The 20,979-nt window shown below is 41.4% G+C and overlaps 5 protein-coding genes across 5 annotated transcripts; 1 reads left to right on the top strand and 4 right to left on the bottom strand.

Annotated features, from left to right (window-relative positions):
- Positions 1-910: 910 nt before the first annotated feature.
- LOC145701397 (uncharacterized) lies at positions 911-1,926 on the bottom strand. Its single transcript, XM_081778615.1, has 2 exons — positions 1,390-1,926; positions 911-1,335 (listed from the first exon to the last, which is right to left on the bottom strand). Exons 1-2 carry the CDS (start codon positions 1,601-1,603, stop codon positions 911-913), a joined length of 639 nt encoding a protein of 212 aa, XP_081634741.1. The 5' UTR covers positions 1,604-1,926.
- Positions 1,927-5,012: 3,086 nt separating this feature from the next.
- LOC145701396 (uncharacterized) lies at positions 5,013-7,334 on the bottom strand. The gene is made up of 4 exons (XM_081778614.1): positions 7,107-7,334; positions 5,301-6,909; positions 5,092-5,194; positions 5,013-5,048 (listed from the first exon to the last, which is right to left on the bottom strand). The coding sequence occupies exons 1-2, from the start codon at positions 7,332-7,334 to the stop codon at positions 5,311-5,313; spliced, it is 1,827 nt and encodes a 608-aa protein (XP_081634740.1). The 3' UTR covers positions 5,013-5,048; positions 5,092-5,194; positions 5,301-5,310.
- Positions 7,335-8,870: 1,536 nt separating this feature from the next.
- Positions 8,871-13,217, bottom strand: LOC145705982 (uncharacterized). Its single transcript, XM_081783488.1, has 5 exons — positions 10,802-13,217; positions 10,136-10,761; positions 9,898-10,095; positions 9,744-9,854; positions 8,871-9,682 (listed from the first exon to the last, which is right to left on the bottom strand). The coding sequence occupies exons 1-5, from the start codon at positions 13,095-13,097 to the stop codon at positions 9,506-9,508; spliced, it is 3,408 nt and encodes a 1,135-aa protein (XP_081639614.1). The 5' UTR covers positions 13,098-13,217; the 3' UTR covers positions 8,871-9,505.
- A 1,807-nt stretch (positions 13,218-15,024) lies between these two features.
- LOC145704371 (uncharacterized) lies at positions 15,025-16,080 on the bottom strand. Its single transcript, XM_081781820.1, has 4 exons — positions 16,057-16,080; positions 15,457-15,557; positions 15,241-15,412; positions 15,025-15,202 (listed from the first exon to the last, which is right to left on the bottom strand). Exons 1-4 carry the CDS (start codon positions 16,057-16,059, stop codon positions 15,071-15,073), a joined length of 408 nt encoding a protein of 135 aa, XP_081637946.1. The 5' UTR covers positions 16,060-16,080; the 3' UTR covers positions 15,025-15,070.
- A 1,350-nt stretch (positions 16,081-17,430) lies between these two features.
- On the top strand, positions 17,431-18,410 carry LOC145701395 (histone lysine acetyltransferase CREBBP-like). Its single transcript, XM_081778613.1, has 4 exons — positions 17,431-17,667; positions 17,867-18,068; positions 18,112-18,187; positions 18,231-18,410. The coding sequence occupies exons 1-4, from the start codon at positions 17,589-17,591 to the stop codon at positions 18,408-18,410; spliced, it is 537 nt and encodes a 178-aa protein (XP_081634739.1). The 5' UTR covers positions 17,431-17,588.
- Positions 18,411-20,979: the final 2,569 nt, after the last annotated feature.

Raw genomic sequence — 20,979 nt, 5'->3', positions numbered from 1 at the left:
AATTTAAAAATCAAGCTTATTTTTCATCAAGCTTAATTCGCTAATTTTTAATTTTTGAATTTTTAAAGAAAAATTTAATTTCATTTCTTTAAATATTAAATTATCTATTGTTACTTATTTCTCAAAAAACTTAATTTTTATTAGAATATAAATTTAATGAAAATTGAATTTTTCTGGTTGCGTCGTTGCGCTGCGACCAACCTACGACTTCCAAATATGGAAAGTGACTCACCGCGCGCCCTGCGCAGCGCAAGAAGGCAGAATTTTGATCTTCTTTTCTAAAAATGAGCATGTTGCAGACGGTGTTCAAACTTTTTCTTGAAGATTTAAATTAAAATAGCTATGTTTAAATGTACTAGTATAGTTAATTCTTTTGAAATTTTAATGCAACAGTATTTTTCAGCATATTAATGCGATTATTTCATCAACCCTTTTTGTATTTTTCATAAATTTATGTTTTTAGAATCCTTAAAGGCATATAAATAACCCCTGAAACTTTCAAAGGATTTGCTTTTGAAACAAAAAAGTTAGAATTTTTGTGTACGGACCCTATCTATTGCATCCTCCAATCAAATAAATCTTCTCATTCAAAACAGCCGCCGAAGCGTTGCAAGACGCCTCTTTTACCAGAAAGATTGAAATCAAGGAAGACAAGTCTCTTTTACCTGGTAAGCTGGGGCAAATTTTATATTCACCTTTGATTTTCCCAAGCGTAAAACTCATACTTCTATTTCTCTTCTATTTTATTTTGTAGAAATTTGAAAATGAAATGGAAGGGATCAATATCGAATCGCGAGTGGTCAGCAGAGCAAGTGATTATTTATTCATTTTTGACAGAAGACGCAGCACAGCAAAATTGTTGGAAATTGGAAGGAAAAAATGGAAAGAATGCTGAAAGATTTGATAATTTTTAATTTTTGGGCTTCTTCTCCTTTGGTTCGGCACTGTCTTCTTTGCTATCAGAATCAGAAGAAAAATATTTAGGAGTAAGAGTGATAGAATAGGCTTGAGGAAGAAGATACCACTCGTTAGAATACATGTTATTGCATCGCTCGTTTGCTACATGAAAAAATTCGCCATTCGGACCGTGGTAGACATAGTCGCCGAAAGATCGCATACACTCCTTCATCATTTTGTAGTCAGCGTAATAACGGTTTTGAACAAAGATCCGAAGTTGAGGAGGAAAATGAGAATGGACAGTGTTTTGAAGAACGTACTGATCGCCTTCGATGCGATCAAGAGTCATTTGGTGGAAGATTACGTCGCCATCCGAAATGAAAAAGGCACCGGTCACGGTGAGTGGACGGTCAAATTTGTAGTTATTGTGAAGAAGAACTTAACATGAGTTATTGTACTGAAAAATATTTGAACATTATATTGACAATATACCCTTTTGATAATTAAAGAGAGCGGACTCCACGGTTCCATCATATTCATCAATATCATAATAATGCTCGAATAAGATATCACAACCACTTTTATTCAAATATGTTTTCAATTTCAACCTTTTCAAAAGAATCTCAACTTCATTTTCTTGATATTGTTGTTCTTCTTTATTTGGATTAAGATTCAGCCCGGCCAAGCTCCGAGGATAAATAACCATTGTTAGAATAATCAAGATTTCTTCGAGATTTAGCAAGGATTTGTCCTTTATTTCATTCTCTATCGCCCATTTCAGAAGAATAGAAATCGAAATTGGTACGCAGAGGTTCGTGTCTTTTGGTCAAGGCTGTTTTTGGTCAAGCTTTCGAAGTCACAATTAATTTGCCTTGTCAAGGATTGTTTCATTATTGCCATTGCAAAGGACTTCGTTATATTTGGATCGTCAATACCGAAATTCTGCATATTGTTCTTTAGCGAAATTACCCTCAATATTTTTTGTATATTTTCGATTTCTGGAACTTGAGATGACAGCCATTCGGCACCATATGACTTATGATTTTTATGATAGGTTTATATTTAAAGGGATTACTGTAAAATTGAGATTTTCGAAGAGGTGGGTTGACGTTTCGCTCTCTAGCGCCAAAATGGGTTGACGAAAAAAATTAAAAAAATGTTGTTAGATCTAAGTTTGTTCTATCTTCAGCCGAAGAGAGAATTTGAAAATCTAAGCTCTCCTGGCTTTGAGCGCCGGTCTAGAATCGGCTATTTTCGAAAAACCTAGTTCTACCCCCTTAATCGAGCTCTCAAATTTGAGTCACATTTCTCCATAAGAGTGATCCATCCAATGCAATCTTCTTTTATCTCGTCGTGACTCGCGAAGATTTCGATGTTTGCATAATTTTTAATAACGTTTGGATGATAGGGAATAGTATTATCATAATCATGCCTGGTCGCAATATGGTAGTCTAAAATAAAATGAATATTTTCGCAAGAATTAAGAATGACCTTCTGACAAGTTGATCTCAAACTCAATATCTTCAATCTTTTCCGTGAAAAGATACGGATCAAAACCTGAACGCGAGCTGCTACGGCTAGTTCACCGAATTTGACAGTTAATACAATAGCTTCACCACCAGTGTGAATATCATTTTCTTCAAATAAATGGTAAAATGAAAAAGGGTCGATTGTCCACTCGCCATTTTCTTCTTTTAATTCTGATCGTCTGATTTTTCTCCCATTCAGACTTGAATTGCTTTCAAGTATTTCTCTTTGCAATAACGTTACTGTCAATTCTTCGGACCAGTCTTCATCACCAGCATTAAAGTAATAAAGGCGTAGTTTTCCATTCTCAAAGATAACTTCCGACCACAAAGACCTTCTATGATGGTTGTCTCTTCGAACAGTTCTGGATCCCGAATCATTCGGGGATTTCCTGAACCATTCGGGATTTTCCCGAACTATTCGGGATATGCCCGAACCATTCCGGATTCTCCGAATGATTAGGGAGTGTAAGGAACTTTCATCTAACGGAAGGTAATTATTCGAATTAACAGAAATTGTCAGAAGTTCAAATTCCTATGATTTATAGAGTCAACGAGCTTGAATGCGCTTCGCGCCTGTCTTGTAGAAAATTTTACGGGTGATTTACCCATTCTTTGTAAAAAATATATTCTTGGCTATGGAGCATCGATTGATTTCCAAACGGATCACTACTAAGTTGTTCTATACTTTTTATTTTATTTTACGGACAACAAACATCGAAAAAAATTCCGAATCGTTCGAAGACTAAAACCCCATTTTCTCTTCCAATGATTCGGGAAATCCCGAATCATTCGGGATCCCGAACTGTTCGAAGTTTCAACCTTCTATGATCATAATCAAATTCTATTCTGTCAACGGACAAAATGAGTCTGTCCAAATCAGTTCGGCTTGTTGTTCTCTTCAATTTCTTTACAAAGCTTTTCAACCAGATTCTCACATTTTCTCTCGTCAGTTCTTTCGGATGTGATGTTATTTTCATAACCAAAATTATAAAACTCAATTATCCTCGTTTTTTCTTTTAATATTGGTGATTTGTCGATTCTAAAAGTAGTTGTGAGTAAATAATAAAACATGCTCTACAAAAGAATCGAAAAATCGGGCTCGACACAATTTTTGGAGTTAAGAAGATTTGGAGTAAGCTAAAAGGAGCAACTTTATTTTCCGGAAATACTCCAAATTGGAGCAAAATTTCAAAGTCGATTATAATGGTGTTAAGGGCCTCCCGGCCCTTTCAAAACCCGGCGAAAACGCGCCTCGGGGCCCGGGCTTTCTTTTGAGCTATTCAGATACCCTTTAACATTTCTGCAACACCCTTAAAATCGGCTTTGAAATTTTGCTCCGATTTGGAGTATTTCCGGAAAATAAAGTTGCTCCTTTTAGCTTACTCCAAATCTTCTTAACTCCTGAAATTGACCATAGCCGAAAAATCGTCATTTTTTCTAACGCAAATAAAAACTCAATAATCTGTTTAATTAGGCTGCTCCTATTTTCAGGAGTTTGAAAAATTTGGATTAAAATTTTTGTAGTCAATTTTCATTTTAATTTCAAAAGTGGAGATTTTTCTGGAACTGTTTCTCAAAAATTTCATCGATTCCATTTGGACCAAAAATAACACCTTGTTCAAACCCATTTTCAAGGGTGTTAAGGGCCTCCCGGCCCCTTAAACCCCGGTAAAAACCTGGCTCGGGGCCTGGGCTTTATTTTGCCCCAGTCAGATACCCTTAATTATTACTCTAACACCCTTAAAAATCGGTCTGAACAAGGTGCTATTTTTGGTCCAAATGGAATCGATGAAATTTTTTGAGAAACAGTTCCAGAAAAAAATCTCCACTTTGGAAATTAAAATGAAAATTGACTACAAAAATTTTAATCCAAATTTTTCAAACTCCTGAAAATAGTAGTTGCCGTTTAATTATGTGTATTGCTAGCACAGGGCAAGACAAAAGAATAAGATACGATCAGTACTGAAATAAATTTTGATGGCGGCAAATTTTCGACAGGATAGTTTGGTGAGAACTTTTTAGTTAGGGATAAGCATTCCGTATGAATCATAGATTGATTCAGTTGAAACGATGGTGTTGTCTTCGATTTCCATTCGACGGATCTTACCGCCAGTGTATCCGTTACCAGCCATGAAGTACAAGCTTCCGATTCGCATATTGTAATAAGAATCAAATTCCTAAAATTAACTTCATAGGTAGAAAATATTTTGGAAAGTTACCTCTGGCAAGTCGGCCAATTGTGACCATGTTCCTTCTCTAAGCAACCAGACAGATTTCACAAAGTCTGCACCCGAAGGTTTGCCACCGACCTTCAAAAATGAACCATCATCGAGGCCAAAACAAGCGCTTGAATACACCTTTTCGACCCTTTAAAAAGGAATTGTTAATTAATTTTTTAAATCATTCAATTTTCTTACGATGGATCGGAAGGGCGTGGAAGAGCTGCCCAATTTCCGTCAATAAATGACTCGGGTTCTCCGCCGTTGATGAAACCACCAACAAGTGTTGGATTGCCTTGATATTCGGCCATGCAGCCATAGTAATGGCCAAATTGGTAAGAAGGAGTAGTAGCAAGAGACTCCTCGTCAAAGATTTGACAAGTTCCCAGGGAACAAATTAAAGCTAAATCAGAATATATGAAAATGAATGAAATGAAAATAGAAACCTTCGGTATTGTCGTTGATTGTCATCGATTGGCCCCAGGTTCTTGTTCTCATTGGTAAGGTAAGTGGAACGTCAACAAACTCATCGCCCAAAAGCTTTGCAATCTCAAAAATATTCTTAGCCCACAATTTGTGATAAAACTAACATAATAAGCACCGAAAGATATTTGATTATTTTTGTTATTTTTTGCTGTCGGATTCATAAACAGACCTTATTATATTCAGCATCTGGATATTTCTCGTATCCCCGAAGATGTAAACTGTTCCGCGAATAATTGCAGGTATTGCGTGAGCGCGGAAACCCGCCGAAGGTAGATCACCAATTTTTCTCCGTCGAGAGACAACAGCACATTGTGGTTTATTCCACTTGCATAGCTTGCCGAATACATTGCAAAAGCACCGGTCACTGGTTCAGGTAATTCTTCATAGTAGTAGTTTCTGACTGGGTAGAGTCGTGAAGGTTCGTAAATGTTTGAACTAACGCGAGCGTAGAGAACTGGTGGCATTTCTTGAACGTCGGCTGTTGGTTGGGTGTAATCGAAAAGAAGAGCGCCATCAGAGTGTCTTGTCATTGTAGATCTTGAATTCACGCCATCGACTGTACTTCGTTCGAGAGTGAAAGAGTCCCATTCTGTTGTACACGGCGTATTTTTACTGACCAAAACATCAATCAGATCGGATGAGTATTCTTGTGAGACAGCGTTGCCGTAAACCCAGTATGAAAGCGGGTCATCTCGATAAGTTCCGACTTCTAAGTAGAGAGGTTGTCTGGGTATGTACGCAGCGCCCGGTTCCAGGGTATCCAATCGAAGTACGTTCGCTGATGGTACAGTCAGTTCTGGATCAACCTGGTCCGTGCACTTGAAGTCAAATGAGATTTTGTAGTACTTCGATGTTGGCGAGATTGTCCCGACGACATTGTCCTTTTCTGGATAGATTTCACAGCTATCTACAAAAGTAGTGCACATTTCTTTCCCTTCGCATGGATCAACGCAAGTTGGTGGCTCAGGCACCTCAGGAACAGGACAATCTTCCCAGACGTAGACAGTAGAGTCGATTCGACAGCGGAAGATCTCCGTACCCGGCGATGTGCAGGGAACATCGTTCCAAACGAGAGGATCATCAATTCGAGTGAAAACGCAGTCTTCATCGCCACCAACATCATTGGGCTCGCCTCCATCCCATGCAAAAACAGTGGCTTCTTCACCCGTGACCTTGGCCCATCCGCTTTTAAACTCGTCGCTTCTGACGATTCCAAGCCATTCCCGCTGGGGGTCTGGTCGATTTTGCCATTCCTCAAGCTCCTTTTTATCGTTGAAAAATGGAAGGTTTCCACCAGCGGATTCGCAGTATTCTTGAGCTTCTGCTTGCTCGTTGACTCTTATTTTGGCGATTGGCCAGGCGGTGCATGATTTTTCGTAAGTTTGACCGCTCTGGCAAGCAGCGTAGTACTTGCTGTTGCAGTCTTTTGGCCCGTCGGACACTCCATATTTGACTTTTCCACCCGGGCCGGCGCCGCCAAAGTATTCTTGCACCCAGCACTCCCCTTCAGCCGCTTGCCAAGAGTCGAACCAGACGTAGTTTCCGACCGTCATGCTTCTTACAATGCCTCTTTGCTGCTCGTAGTCTTCAGGATCGGCAAGCCACATGCCTTGGCTGAAGCAGTAGAGAAGCGCTTGATCGTATGACATCTGATAGTCAGAGATGTGGAAGGAAACATCCTTATCGCTGTTGATCTTCAACTTTGCGACTCTTTTCATAGCGACAAGAGCGTCCTGGATCGTCTCAAATATTGCTGGATCTTCGATGCAAGCATAAGACTTCAAAATTTATCAAATTTTGCCTCATGTTTTCGGCAATACTCAAGAAATATAAGTATTATTATACAATTTTTGGTAAGCTAGAAAAACAATAATTTGATCAAACTCTCCTGAGTCCAGCGATCAAGAAGATCCGCAAGACTTCCGATGTTAGCGCCAGGACTCGCCCGAGCGTCAAAAACAGCATCGAAACCGACCGGTTCATAGCTTGGGCTAGACACAACGGAGTCGCAAACACCCTCGTCCTGGAACCATCTCATCGCGTCTCTAACTTGATCATATTTCTTGATGAAACGGTTGGCAATACCCTTCTTCTGAATCGACTTTTGAACTCGGTAGGCGTAAATATCGCTCTCTGTCCAAAAATCAAGGGGCCCAGCCTCGGCGGAGACCGATAAAATTGTCAAAAAAGGCGAAATTTTCATTTCTCTAGTACCCTGGTATTCAGTTCGCTAGAATGAGTTCGCTCGTTCAGATCCCCCTTTTATAGGCAGGTGGAGTACCAGGTACGCGCACTCGGCATGTTTTTCTTAAAAACAAGCTTTAAAATAGGCGGTTTGAGAAAGGTTTGTAAAAACAAGCCATCAAAACATGTTTCACTGCCTACCCACAAGACAATTTTTTGCGGAAAGGTTGACTCAGCGCACCTCCGAAATGATTTCTTCATAGCAAGGTTTCTTTCAAAAACTAGGCATTGGAAGCATTTTTGTGTAATTCTGAAAATAGGTGCGGCTTTCCACGTGACACGATAGTGAATTAATTGTATTGACGCAAAGCTAGGCGATGCGAGCCTGTTTTAGAAACAACATTACTTTTTAAGGGACCCCTGGAAGCAGCGCCTAGCTCAACTTCACGCGCTCACGGTTCTTGTTCGGATAAAGATTTTTACAAGTTTCTTTTTGCAAATCGTATCTGCAATTCATCAGCTTTCTTTTCCAATTTTCAGTTTTCTCTATCATAAGAAATCAATGAGATAGGAGAGAAAGAGAAATTAAACTTCAAATGGCATCAAGTCTCGTAATTTTTATTTTATTTTCATGAAACCTGCACCATTGAAAAGCCCATTAAATTCTGCACAGATCTTACCTAATCCGCAAAGGGAAACAGTTCATAATTACGATAAAGGTCAAATAAACAAGAAACCTTAGCGCGCGCCCAGCGGGAATCATGTCCCGGGAGCCCAAAATAGCTGCATCGGAGCGTCCAACCGAGCTGAGCGCGCTAAGTTCCTCTTTTAATCAGCGCTTCCTGGGCGATTTGTAAACTTTGAGCTTTGCGGATTAAGTAAGATCTGTGCAGAATTTAATGGGCTTTTCAATGGTGCAGGTTTCATGAAAATAAGATATAAATAACGAGACTTGATGCCATTTGAAGTTTAATTTCTCTTTCTCTCCCTATCTCATTGATTTCTTATGATAGAGAAAACTGAAAATTGGAAAAGAAAGCTGATGAATTGCAGATGCGATTTGCAAAAAGAAACTTGTAAAAATCTTTATCCGAACAAGAACCGTGAGCGCGTGAAGTTGAGCTCGGCGCTGCTTCCAGGGGTCCCTTAAGGTTGAGACTCTCGATCCAAATTAAATAAATTTCCCAAATTATCTTGATCAAGAGAATAAGGGATGTAATAATGTGAATACCGATGATATTTGATGGCTGCCCCGATAACAAAAGCCCGAATAAGCACCACCAATCGTGCAATTCTAGCATGGAGGACCCTCTTACTGGAAATACTTTAGGCTAAAAGAAGAAAAATCTATTCCGCGGAATTCTTCTTATTTTCGCAATGTGACCGTAATTATTCCGAGAAAGTTTATCACGTGAACCTTCGGGGAACCCCGGAGGACCTCATCTGAATCAGATCCATCATAAAAATCAATCATGTGACCTCTTGAAGGACCCCGGAGAACCCATGCGATGGAAGTATTTTTGAGTTAAATTTTTCCTCGAACTCATGATTTCTTTGATTTTGTGTATTGCTGGCACAGGGCAAAACATAGAAGAATAAGATATACATACAATTTACAATGCTCTAAACTCAACGATGAGCTCATCGTGGCGGAGCACTCGCGTGCGCTCAGATCTCGCCTTTTTTCGCCGATTAAGGGTCATTCGGTGGCTCTTGAAAATCGAAAGCCACAAGAAGGTGAACGCATTGTGGAATTGTGTCACCGACAAAAAGAAGAAATAAAGAAGAGAGAAGCTAGCACCGGAATTGGGGAAAATGAAGTCGAGCCCTCGCGTTTATCGATCATTTTACGCGTGTTTTAGTGAAAACAAATCGCGTGTCGACGGGTTAAAATTGCGCTTAACCCGTTTATCGATGTTTCAAAACGGTCATGAGACAGGACAAAAGAAGTACTTAGGCACCCCTCCTTGTGAAAACAGATCATAAGGGACCAAAAATAAGAGTGATTAGCAGAGGCTGCCCCTTAAAAGAGCAGCGCCTTCGGGGCAACATGGCACTACCGGGCTAGAAGCAACCCTTAGCGACATGGATACAGAAAGAGAGAGAGTGGCTAAGGAGCTAGAGAAGTGGTTAAAGATTATACATTTTTGGAGAGAGTGATTTTGATTTTGAAAAAGAGGAAGGAAGGATTTAGGCTCGTGTGTGTCGGGTGAGTCGCTTGAAGACCTTGTTGACCTTGGCGCCAACGAGTTTTTCGATGTTGCGGCAGGGTGGGGTGTCGTTGGTTCGGTTGGCAAGGGTGGCGACGATGGCGTCCTTGACATCGCTGATCTGGCTGGCGGACTCGAAAGCAGAGAGAGCAGAGGCCTAGAAGATGAGTTTGAGTCATAAAATTGGAGTTGAAAATGTCTGATAGAAGATTACTTACAGCGTGGTTGTCTCGGAGTGGGCACTTTCTTCGTCTTCGGGCAAGAGCCTTCTGGGCCATTCCTCGGACTCGCTTGACGAAAGTCATCTTTCCTCGTCGACCATCAGTGACCTAGAGAAGCAGTTTTACTTCTGAATCGATTCTAGAAACTTACTCGGGAGATGGCGGTAAGCATAGCACCCTGGACATCGACCATGTTAGCCTTGTGCATACCAACGTTGGCCTTCTTTGTCTTGATCTTGCCGGCAGATTTGCCATCATCGAGAGATGTTGGGGCGGTAGAAGCATCGGAAGAGCAAGAGAATCCGTCACCGAAGAAACCTCGTCGGCAGTTGCATTCGAATCCACCAACCTAAAGGAACATGAAAAGAAGGCACTGAAAAGAGACTTACAGTGTTGGTACATTTGGCATTGACATCACAGTTGTCGGTCTTTCGGAAGCACTCGTTGACATCCTGGCAGGTGACACCATTTCCCTTGAAGTCGTTGAAGTTGTTGAGTCGAGTTCCACATCGGCAAGTGAACGATCCTCGGGTGTTCGTGCACTCAGCGTTGGCATCGCAGTTGTGAGAACCAGCAGTGCATTCATCAACATCTTGGCAGAATTGGCCGTTGCCGACGAAACCAGAGTTGCAGGCGCATTCGAAGCCACCGTCAGTGTTGATGCATCGAGCGTTGTCGTCGCAGTTGTCTTGCATTGTCACGCACTCGTCGACATCAGCGCATTCTTTGCCGTTACCAGTGAAGCCATCGTTGCAAGCGCAAACGAATCCACCGTCAGTGTTGGTGCAGCTGGCGTTGGCATCGCAGGCATCATCGGAAGCACACTCATCGACATCAGCGCAGCTCTGGCCGTTTCCGAACCATCCAGCATTGCATTCACAGGTGAAGGATCCAGCGTTGTTCTTGCAGGTAGCGTTGGCGTCACAATTGTCAGATCCCTCAGCGCACTCGTCAATGTCATCGCAGGCGAATCCATCACCAGAGAAGCCAGCAGCACATGAGCAGGAGAAAGAACCTAGAATATCACTAGAATATAATTTTAAGGCATGCAATACCTTCAGTGTTAGAGCAGACAGCATTAGCATCGCATGGGTTAGCATCACATTCGTTGTCATCAACACATTGTCCACCAACAGAAACGAATCCAGCAGCGCAATCGCATCGGAAATCTCCAGAAAGATTGACACAGGTCTCAGTAGCGGCGTTGCAAGAGTCAAGTCCAGCGGCGCACTCGTCAACATCGAGACAGATCTTTCCGTTTCCAGAGAATCCATCATTGCAAGAGCATCGGAATCCACCGTTCGTGTTTGTGCAAGTTGCTTCGTTCGCACAGTTATCGGTTCCAGCGGCACACTCGTCAATATCAACACAGTCGCCTTCATCGTTCTTGGAGAAACCCTCTTCGCAGCCGCAAGAGAAACCACCGGGGAAGTTGGTGCAGTCAGTACCACCGCATGAGGACTCATCCAAACACTCGTCGATGTCGAGACAAGTCTCTCCGTCGCCAGTGAAGCCGGCGCGGCATTCGCACTCGAATCCACCAGCCGTGTTGGTGCAGAGAGCGTTGTTACTGCAGTTGTCAAGTCCAAGGGTGCATTCGTTGATGTCAACGCAAGCATCGCCTTCTTCTCTGAATCCAGCGTTGCAGACGCAGCCGAATGAACCGAGTTTGTTGAAGCACTGAGCATTTGGATCGCAAGTATCAGTTCCAGCTGCACACTCGTTGATATCTCGGCAGTTGAAGCCATTACCGAAGAAACCCTTTCGACAAGCGCACTGGACGCCACCATCGGTATTGGTGCAGCTAGCGTGTTCGGAGCATGGGTTGTCGACGACGCACTCGTTGATGTCCTGGCAGGTAAAACCGTCACCAGAGAAGCCGTTCTTGCACTGGCATTCGAAACCGCCGACAGTGTTGATGCAGTGAGCATCAGCGTCGCAGTTGTCCTGGCCAAGAGCACATTCGTTCTTGTCGAAGCAGTTGACACCGTCGCCATTGAAGCCTTCGTTGCAAGTGCACTGGAAGCTTCCTCGAGTATTCATGCAGCTAGCATTTGGCGAGCAGTTGTCCAAACCGTTGGCACATTCGTCAATTTCATTACAGACAACGCCATTGCCCATGAAACCAGGTTTGCAAGCACATTCGAAGGAACCGACAAGATTGTTACAGTCAGCGTTTGGCGAGCAAACGTTCTGGCCGTTTTGACATTCGTTGACATCGAAACATTTCTGTCCAGAACCTCCAAAACCAGCGTGACAAACGCATGAGAAACCGTCTTCCAAGTCGATGCAGTCAGCATTGGCGCTGCAATCGTGAGTGCCAAGAGCGCATTGATCAGCATCGGTGGTGGTGGTGGTGGTGGTTGTTGTGGTAGTAGTGGTTGGTGGTTCAGTTGGGGGTTCTGTAGCGGCTTCGGTAGCGGCTTCGGTAGCGGCTTCGGTAGCGTCTTCGGTAGCGGCTTCGGTAGCGGCTTCGGTAGCGGCTTCGGTAGCGGCTTCTTTAGCGGCTTCTGTAGCAGCTTCAGTAGCTTCTTTCTGTGTAGTGGCAGCAGCGGTGCTTGCTTCCTCGGTGGTAGTGGTAGTGGTAACAGGCCTAGGGGTTGTAGTCGTAGCTGGCTTCATCATTCGCCAAACCATATCGAATCCGTAGAAGTTTGCTCCGGCATCAGACTTGAATTCGACAATCAAGTTGTTAGAGTCGAGAACTTTTCCCTTGAACCAACCCTGCTTGATTGGGTTGTTGAACCAGGGGTTGCTGACGTAGCTGAATTTGTCGAAGAAGTAGGAGTAATCTGGGCTGTTGGGAACATTGGCCTGGATGGCGAACTTCTTGAACTTGTTGACGTACATGCACATTTTTCTGGTTGGTCGGCCGCCGATGATGAATCGGAGATGATCCCACTCGCAGTGCTCGTTTTCTCCTGGTCGGCAGGGTCGATGGCTGGGGTTGCCTGGGTGACCGCAGGTTGCGGAATCGGAAGGTCGCTCCTCCTCAATGTCCATCTTTAAGATCTTGACGAACATTCGAGCGTTTCTGGGTCCAACGATTCGCCATCGACAGGCAGTATCCGGCTTGTAGGGATGGTCAGAGGAAAGGAAACCGCTTGGTCGGTTAGTGACACCGCAGTTTTTGAAAACAACGGGTCCGGCATTTCTACCATCACCGCCGATTCGACCTTGGAGGCCGGTTATATCTTCTCCTGCCTCAATTGCTGCATCAAGAGCTAATTGAGCCTGCTCAGTCTCGTTGGTGGGAAGGTCGGACTCTTTGACAAATCCGCCGAAGAATTCCTGGTCTCGGAGGGCTTCCACGCCGCCCAAAGTGGCTAAAAGTCCCGTAGCGAGCTTCATCGTTTTTTCTCCAAAATCAAAAAGTTTTCTTCAAAAAGGTACAAAATCTTTATTAAAAAAAAGAGCGCAAAGAAAGCCTCGGTTTGTGCCAACAATCACTCTGCTTGGGTAGAAGCGAGTGTCTTGTGAACCGAGAATGGCCGTCTAGTCGCTGCACCGGGCGTTTTATAGTGCTCATGTTAGGTGGAATAGGCTTAGCCTTTGATTAAAGAAAAAGTGTAAATCACATCAAAATGGCAGCGAAGGGCCAATTACACGCCCGACTCGCGAGATGCACGTTCGCCAGGCAGAAAGATCCGAGGATGACCTTTTCAACACTCTTAGAAGAGGATATCTCCCGTTTCCGGTTTTTTTCTTGAGGAAAATAGATGCAAAACTGCATATTTTTCTACTCAACATTGATTTTTCCTCTGCCAAATTTGCTTTTCGGGTGTTTTCAATGGTTTTTGAAGAGAAAACCGAGTTGATAATATGAAAATTTGGTAAAATGCGATGAATAATTAGATGACGTCTACAAACATGAATTTTTCTGTCAAAACTGGATTTTAAAGCGGTAGTCTGGGAAAATGAGCAATAAACTCATCGTGAGTAAAGGAAACACTTAGAATACTTTTTGGAAATGTCAATTGCCAAAACTTTAATCCAAGAAGCTATTTAAAAAACACCTCTCCGCCAAGTACTCAAAACACAGCTCAATCAACAAGAGAGATGAAAATACTTCTTACAATCTTTTTCCTCGGATCAATTTTGGCCTTCCCAAGTCGATACGCTCAATCCAACCGGGATCTTCGATTTCAGTTCGAAGAGCCGGATCTTTTCGACAATGGCCGATGGACTGAATACGACATTCGTTCGGACTTCCCTGAGTCTGCTGATTTCCTCAGCAACCACGTGGTTCGAACATACCATCCAGATCATCCCATTGTATTTGACGTTAACAAATACAATCGACTCATTCGAAGGCTAAACGCCGAAAAACAGCTTCGACGAAACCTCGATCTCCGCTAAAAAAATCCTTTCAGGCGTTGAGGATCAGGGAATAACCTTCTTTTTCTTTGAAAAAATAACAATAAAAATCATAAAAAATCCATGTTCAATTATCAATATCTTTCGTTTATTCTAGTTGAAGTGATCAAAAGAGGTCTGTTCTTGCTCGTAGCTTGTTAAAATTTAGGGAGGAAGACAGTCGTTGGATCCATTCGTTTTCAACTAAAGATGGTACATCGGTCCTTCCTATTTGTTTGGTTTCTTGGTTGTAATCTTTATCTTGGTTTAAAAAATATTGAACCGAAAAGAGGGTGTCTCCATTATACTTCTTGTTTCTCTTTCGACTAAGTTAACTCTTGAACCAGCCCTAAATAAGGAAAAGCTTCAGTTTCAATCGCAAGTATTGACAGGAGTTGGACAAAATTCATCACAGATTTTAATTGTTGTTTTTAAATTGGATATTTTTCTGGCATCACTTCGAAGAAATCGCAGTTTTATATGAAACTCATCGCTTGAATTTTAAATTTGCGCTGATGATGTTGCCCTTTGAAGAAACTTGTCTTGGCAGGTAGTCTCCGTTCAGATTACTTAGTCACGAGCACTTTCGAATCAGTTCAGTTTCTTCTCAATTCCATGAATTTTTACTTTTGTCCACAAGAAAAAGCCTGATTTTCCTTTCAACTTGAACTGCTCATCAAGTACACTATTCATTATTGAATAATGTCATGATTCTCAGGTGCCCTTTAACTTGGATAAAACGGCAGATTGGATCTAGAACGAACTCGATAAAAATAGACTTGATTCGAAGGTCGAGGACTTAAAAAGATGACAGGTGCCAATCAAGTGGAATTAACCGACAGATTGGGCTGTCATAGAACTTTCTTTTGTGTGAAGATAAGAAACTTCTTATTATTGACGCAGAAAAGCACAGAACTAGGTCTTCAGTGAAGAAACAGTGTATTTTTCACAGAATAAATAACGCTTGATTAGGCTTCGATTTGACGATTGACACTCCGTAGAATACTTTTGACTTTTTGGCGGTCGAGGAAGGAGATTTTTCGCGCTTCAGAAGAGCCAAGCCACTTCTTTACTTTTGAAGTTTTCTTTCCCATCCAGTCCTGGAAAGTCAAAATTTATCTTCTATACCTTGACCTACCTCGACGGATGAAAATTTCGCGCGAATTTTGTCGTCAATCTCGACATCTTCAATCATTTGCTTTAATTTTTCTTCTCCAAGCTCATTTTCTTCCTTGATTTCAAGAATTTTTTGATCCGCTGGGGTGCAGATTTTTGGCTGTTCCAGGGGCTCGGACTCGACTTTGTCGATCCTGAAAATTTTTATTGGGAATTTTTATCGAAATACAGGAAGAACCTGTATTTTGTTCGGACGACTTTGAATTCGACTGGAGAAGTTGCTTGTTTTGGTGGCTGGGGCGGAGCTTCTAGTGGCTTCCTCTTTTGATAGCGTTGTTGCTGAAGAAGAAAATTGATAAAAACGAAAAGAACCCTACTGATCTTTTCAGACTAGCATACTCTTGTTTCCGGTAAAATTTTTTAGGCGGCTTTTATCAGTTTCAAAAGACAGGATTTTTTTTTTTATATTTTGAAACTCAGGACCATTCCGGAACAACGCTATTTTTTGAGTTTCATTTTGGAAGAGAAAGCAAATTAGAATATTCTTGTTCAATAAAACTCTCCTTAGCGGCATTTTTTCAGCTCTATCTCGTTTTATTTCCGCTCGGTCAGGGGTACAACGAAGATGTAAAAAAATAATGAATTAGCGTCTGCTGGCTGTCAGAACGCGACTATCACTTATTTCAACTCGAATAACACTTCACGTAAGCTTTCAATACCAGTTTGCGTAGCTTCTATCTGAGCTGTCAGGTGAACTACTCGACAAATGGTCTTTTTTGGCCGAATCAAACATGTCGTTTTAGAACAACCGATAAATTTGATCTTGGTTTAAACTTACCATTAATCGTGAAAAGAGATCTATTCCTCTTTTGAAAGGATAAAGTTTCAATATAGAAAAATACTACGATCAGAGAGTTTAATTTTTATTAATTTACATAAGGCAATTATTCAAATAAATTTAAAGGTGCCAATCAGTAAGAGTCAAAACTTTTGCAAAATCGTTGTTGACACCCTTAACCCGTGAACATGAGAACAGGCAACCTGAGTAGAAAACCTGAGTCAGGTTCTGAAAATCTAAAATGACGCGACTTTCCACTAAAGAACTTTCAGATTCTGACTCAGGTTTTCTACTCATGGTGCCGAACACAGGGGACCCCAATCGAATCAGGGGTAATTTAAGGGTACTACCGTCGATTTTCCCAATGACCGGTTATGCTAAATTTTTCATCGGAAATGAATTCCTCATAAAATTTTGACCAAAAAAGGTCCGAACGTTTCATTCATAACGTCAAGCGTTTTCATAATAATTAGAGTTTTAATTGATTTCTGTACTAGAAAGCATTTTTTTCCGAAAAAATTTTTGGTGTCCGATTCTTTCAAATAAGGCTCGTTTTGAAGCTCAGAACAAGATGAGGATTATGGTGAGTTCATAAATTCTTGAACTAAGATATTTTAGCTTCTAGAGACAAAAATGCGTCGCCAAATTTTGAAAAATGCTCAATTTTGGCAAAATCATAGAGACACAATTTTAAAAAAATTAATTTTGGTATTTTTCCTTTTTCAATCAAGAAAACCTTCTGTCATTTTTAAGATGAAGGTTCAATTTACACATAAAAAATAAAATCAGGCTGAGTTTTCTAGCTACTTTTCGAGCTATTTCGCCGTTTATTAAGTCTATTTTTGCAACAATGATATTTTTAAGCTAGAAATTAGCCGACTTTTCATTGAGCAATTCAAAAACGCCTCTGACAGATTAAAGATCTAAGATAGTTTAACTTTTAGAGGCCATATGATACCCGCTATCCATGCCATGTTAAGGGTTATTCAAGGTTAAAGCTTGGGAAATCGAAGGTAGTACCCTTAAGGGGTAATTCTTGGGGTAATAAATCATCATCCTTTTCCTGAACCCAAATTCTCTCATTGCTCCTCTAGCAAACCTCTCTGCTTTTTGAACTTGTTTCTGTTTCATCATTTTCGCTCTTGCTTTTTCGTTGAAAAATAAATCCTTCTTTTACTTTGTCGTAAATTTGCTCTGCTACTTCCGACAGTTCTTAGTAGCTTTTTTTTCTTCTCAATCAGCTGCTCTGACGACTAAGAAAAAAAGACACGAAATAATATTCTAGCGCAGTAAATATTTTTTTCTCGAAACGACTCTTAAGGGGACCCGCTAGGGGGGAGAAGAACGAGGTGTTAAAGCCGCCCTTAGGAAGAATTTAAGAGCAGATGGGAAGGAAAACGAAAAAACAGCAATTCGTCGCGTCAGCAGCAAATCAATCAATCACTCATTTATCAAACGTAGTTTTTTTCTAGAGCACTGGGAAGGGATCTTGTTGTGTTTGAGAAAAGGGATGAAAATGGGAGAGCTTCAAAATGCCGCCGAAAAAGCAAGCGAAATGGGAGACGAATCCGGATTCAAAAAAATTTCAAAGAAAAGTTTCTGATATTTTGCGTAAGTTCTTCTTTCTAGCAATCTGTGTGGATAACCTGAGTCAGGGTCAGAAAAGATAAGAATTGGATAGATTCGGCTGACTGTAATTATGACGCGACTAAAATTTTAGTTCCTTCCTGACCTTGACTCAGGTTTTCTACACAGATTCCCGAGCCTAGTACAGTGTAAGTGCCTATTTATCATATTTTTCACATTTCAGAATCGTTCAAAAATGTCGAGCTTGAAATCCAGCGCGACCGAGAAGAACGAAGACTCGAACTTGCAAAACTTCAGATGGAAATTTTGAACGCTGGGGGAAGCGCTGGAGACAGAATTATCAAGGAGCCGGAAATGGCGCTTTTTAGCTTGGAACATACATCGAACTGCGATGTCAGAAACTGCGGCTTTCCTGGCTGTTGCAAGTTAGGTTTCAAATTTGATCTTTTTATTGATTGTTTTCTTTAGAATGAGGATTATTATCGACCATGCAAAAGCACACTGGAGCGTCGACGAGCCAAATAACTGTATAATCTGCAAAAATGTAAGAAAAAATAGCCAGAAACCCCCCTTTTCAAAAATTTAAGTTTGCGAAGGTCGTCCGAAAACACACCCAGTACTGCTTTGACGAAAACTGCCTAGTCCACAATTGTAACATTCTCAAATCAAAAATCAGCGCCATTGAAGCACAAATTTCCGTTGCCGAACGAGATCGAAGAGAAACCGAAATGGCTGAAAAAGCAAAAGAAGCAGGCTTGATTCTTTGATTTTTATTCTTTCTGTATTTTTTCGTTATATAATCTTGCAATAAATTTTGTCCTTAACACATTTTGACGACAGAAGAAGATACGGTAGAAGGCTTTGAACAAGCCTGGTGATCCACAAGGAAGAGTAGGTCATAAATCGTCCAAGTCCTCCTGTTGTCGACATGCTCAGAAGTCCCGTTTTTGATAAATGAGCCACGGCACGCACGTTTTCACTTTCTTCAAAATAGATTATTTTCTTGCTCATGACGTCTTCATCCCGTTTTCAGGCCAAAATCTCCGCGAGATCATCTTTTCTCAGGAATTTTTGATCAATAAGCAGAAAAGAAAGAATCAGAATTATGCGCGGCCAAATTTTGATGCGCTTGATATTTACTCGTTATTTGAAATACCGCAGTTTACTCTCACAAAACCCCAGGTTCTGGTCTGTTTTATTCTCAGAATCAAAAATCTATTGAAAAAAAAGAGAAGAATGAGGAATATTTGTACATTGATCCTCCCGATCTGCTGGCTTGTCTTTCTTTATGCCATGAGTAAGTATCGTTTTAGCGATTCTAGCTGTTAACAATTTTAAGTCGCTATGGGAATCGTCCTCGGAAATCATGACCGGCACGAAGAAGGAATCGGCGAGCCCGACTGTGACCATCTTGTTGATCCTGATTGTCGGCCAGAATAGATTACGCATTTAAAGAAAAATAGATAATATTTTCTTTGACAAAGAATATTTGCATTGAAGGTATAAAGCAATTCTCTTCGTCGATTTCAACTCCTCTATTGTCAGAATTTTATGATATGAACTTTTGCCATGCGAATCATTTGTAAAAAATGTTTATCCCCACAATTTCTTACGAAAACCGGCCGGTAGAAAAAAAAACATGTTTCCATAGCTTTGTTTTACAAACCTTTATCAAATAAAAGCTTGTTATGTTGTTGGTACAAAGCATGGTGGAAAAAGCGTGGAGTAAACTTTCCTATAAAAAGAAGGAAACTTAACAATCGAATTCATTCTAGCTAACTGCATACCAGAGCACTAGAGAAATGAAAATTTTGCCTTTTTTGTCAGTTTTAGCTGGCTCCGGCGAGGCTGGGCCTCTTGATTTTTGGACAGAGAGCGATATTTTTGCCTATCGAGTTCAAAAGTCGATTCAGAAGAAGGGCATTGCCAACCGGTTCATCAAAAAGTATGATCAAGTTAGAGACGCGATGAGATGGTTCCAGGACGAGGGTGTTTGCGACTCCGATGTCTCTAGCCCAAGCTACGAACCGGTCGGTTTCGATGCTGTTTTTGACGCTCAGGTGAGCCCTGGCGCTAACATCGGAAATCTTGCGAGTATTCTTGATCGCTGGACTCAGGAGAGTTTCATCAAATTATCTTAAGCTGTCCAAAAATAAGGGGAAATATTTGATAAATTTAAAAGTCATATGCTTGCATCGAAGATCCAGCAATATTTGAGACGATCCAGGTCGCTCTTGTCGCTATGAAAAGGGTCGCAAAATTAAAGATCAACAGCGATAAGGATGTTTCCTTCCACATCTCTGACTATGAGATGTCATACGATCAAGCGCTACTCTACTGCTTCAGCAAAGACATGTGGCTAGCCGATCCTGAAGACTACGAGCAGCAAAAAGGCATCGTAAGAAGCATGACGGTTGGAAACTACGTCTGGTTCGACTCCTGGCAAGCAGCTGAAGGGGAGTGTTGGGTGCAAGAATATTTTGGCGGCGCCGGCCCTGGAGGAAAAGTCAAATATGGAGTTTCCGACGGGCCAAAAGACTGCAACAGCAAGTACTATGCAGCTTGCCAGAGCGGTCAAATTTACGAGAAATCATGCACCGCCTGGCCAATCGCCAAAATAAGAGCGAACGAGCAAGCAAAAGCTCAAGAATATTGCGAAGCCGCTGGTGGAAACCTTCCATTTTTCAACGATAAGAATGAGCTTGAGGAATGGCAAAATAGACCAGACCCCGAGCGAGAATGGCTTGGAATCGTCAAAAACGACGAGTTTAAAAGCGGATGGGCCAAGGTCACTGGTGAAGAGGCTACTATTTTTGCATGGGCAGCCGGAGAGCCGGACTTTGATAATGATAACGAATTCTGCGCGACGACAATGATCAACGGCGGTGGAGTCGATTACAATAACCCCTTTGTCTGGAACGATGTCCCGTGCTCCTGGGCAACGGAGATCTTCCGCTGTCGAATTGACTCTACTGTCTACGTCTGGGAAGATTGTCCTGTCCCTGAGTTGCCTGAGCCACCGAAGGCAAGTTCTGCAAATTTGCACGATTTTACGATTCTTGACCTTCGAATATGTAGTTTTTAAGAAAAAGCATGTTTTAGGCGGGTGCTTTTTTATATAAAGAGCGATTTTGCAATGATCAGTATTTTTTATGGTATCAATTACTTTTCGATCAAGCTCAAATAATAAATTTGCGTATACGGTCAAATAGGAGCGTTCCAATATAATTTTTTTTTATTCAGAGCAAAACTCATATATCGGCCCTTACTTATATGCCTGACGAGGCTTTAATCTTTCATGAAGACGGATCAACGATAGTTGAGTCGAATATAGTT

The sequence above is a fragment of the Oikopleura dioica genome, chromosome PAR (assembly GCF_907165135.1).
Source record: "Oikopleura dioica chromosome PAR, OKI2018_I68_1.0, whole genome shotgun sequence".
Taxonomy (NCBI): Eukaryota; Metazoa; Chordata; class Appendicularia; order Copelata; family Oikopleuridae; genus Oikopleura; species Oikopleura dioica.
Note: the sequence above shows the minus strand (reverse complement) of the source record. Positions and strands in the feature narration are given on the sequence as shown.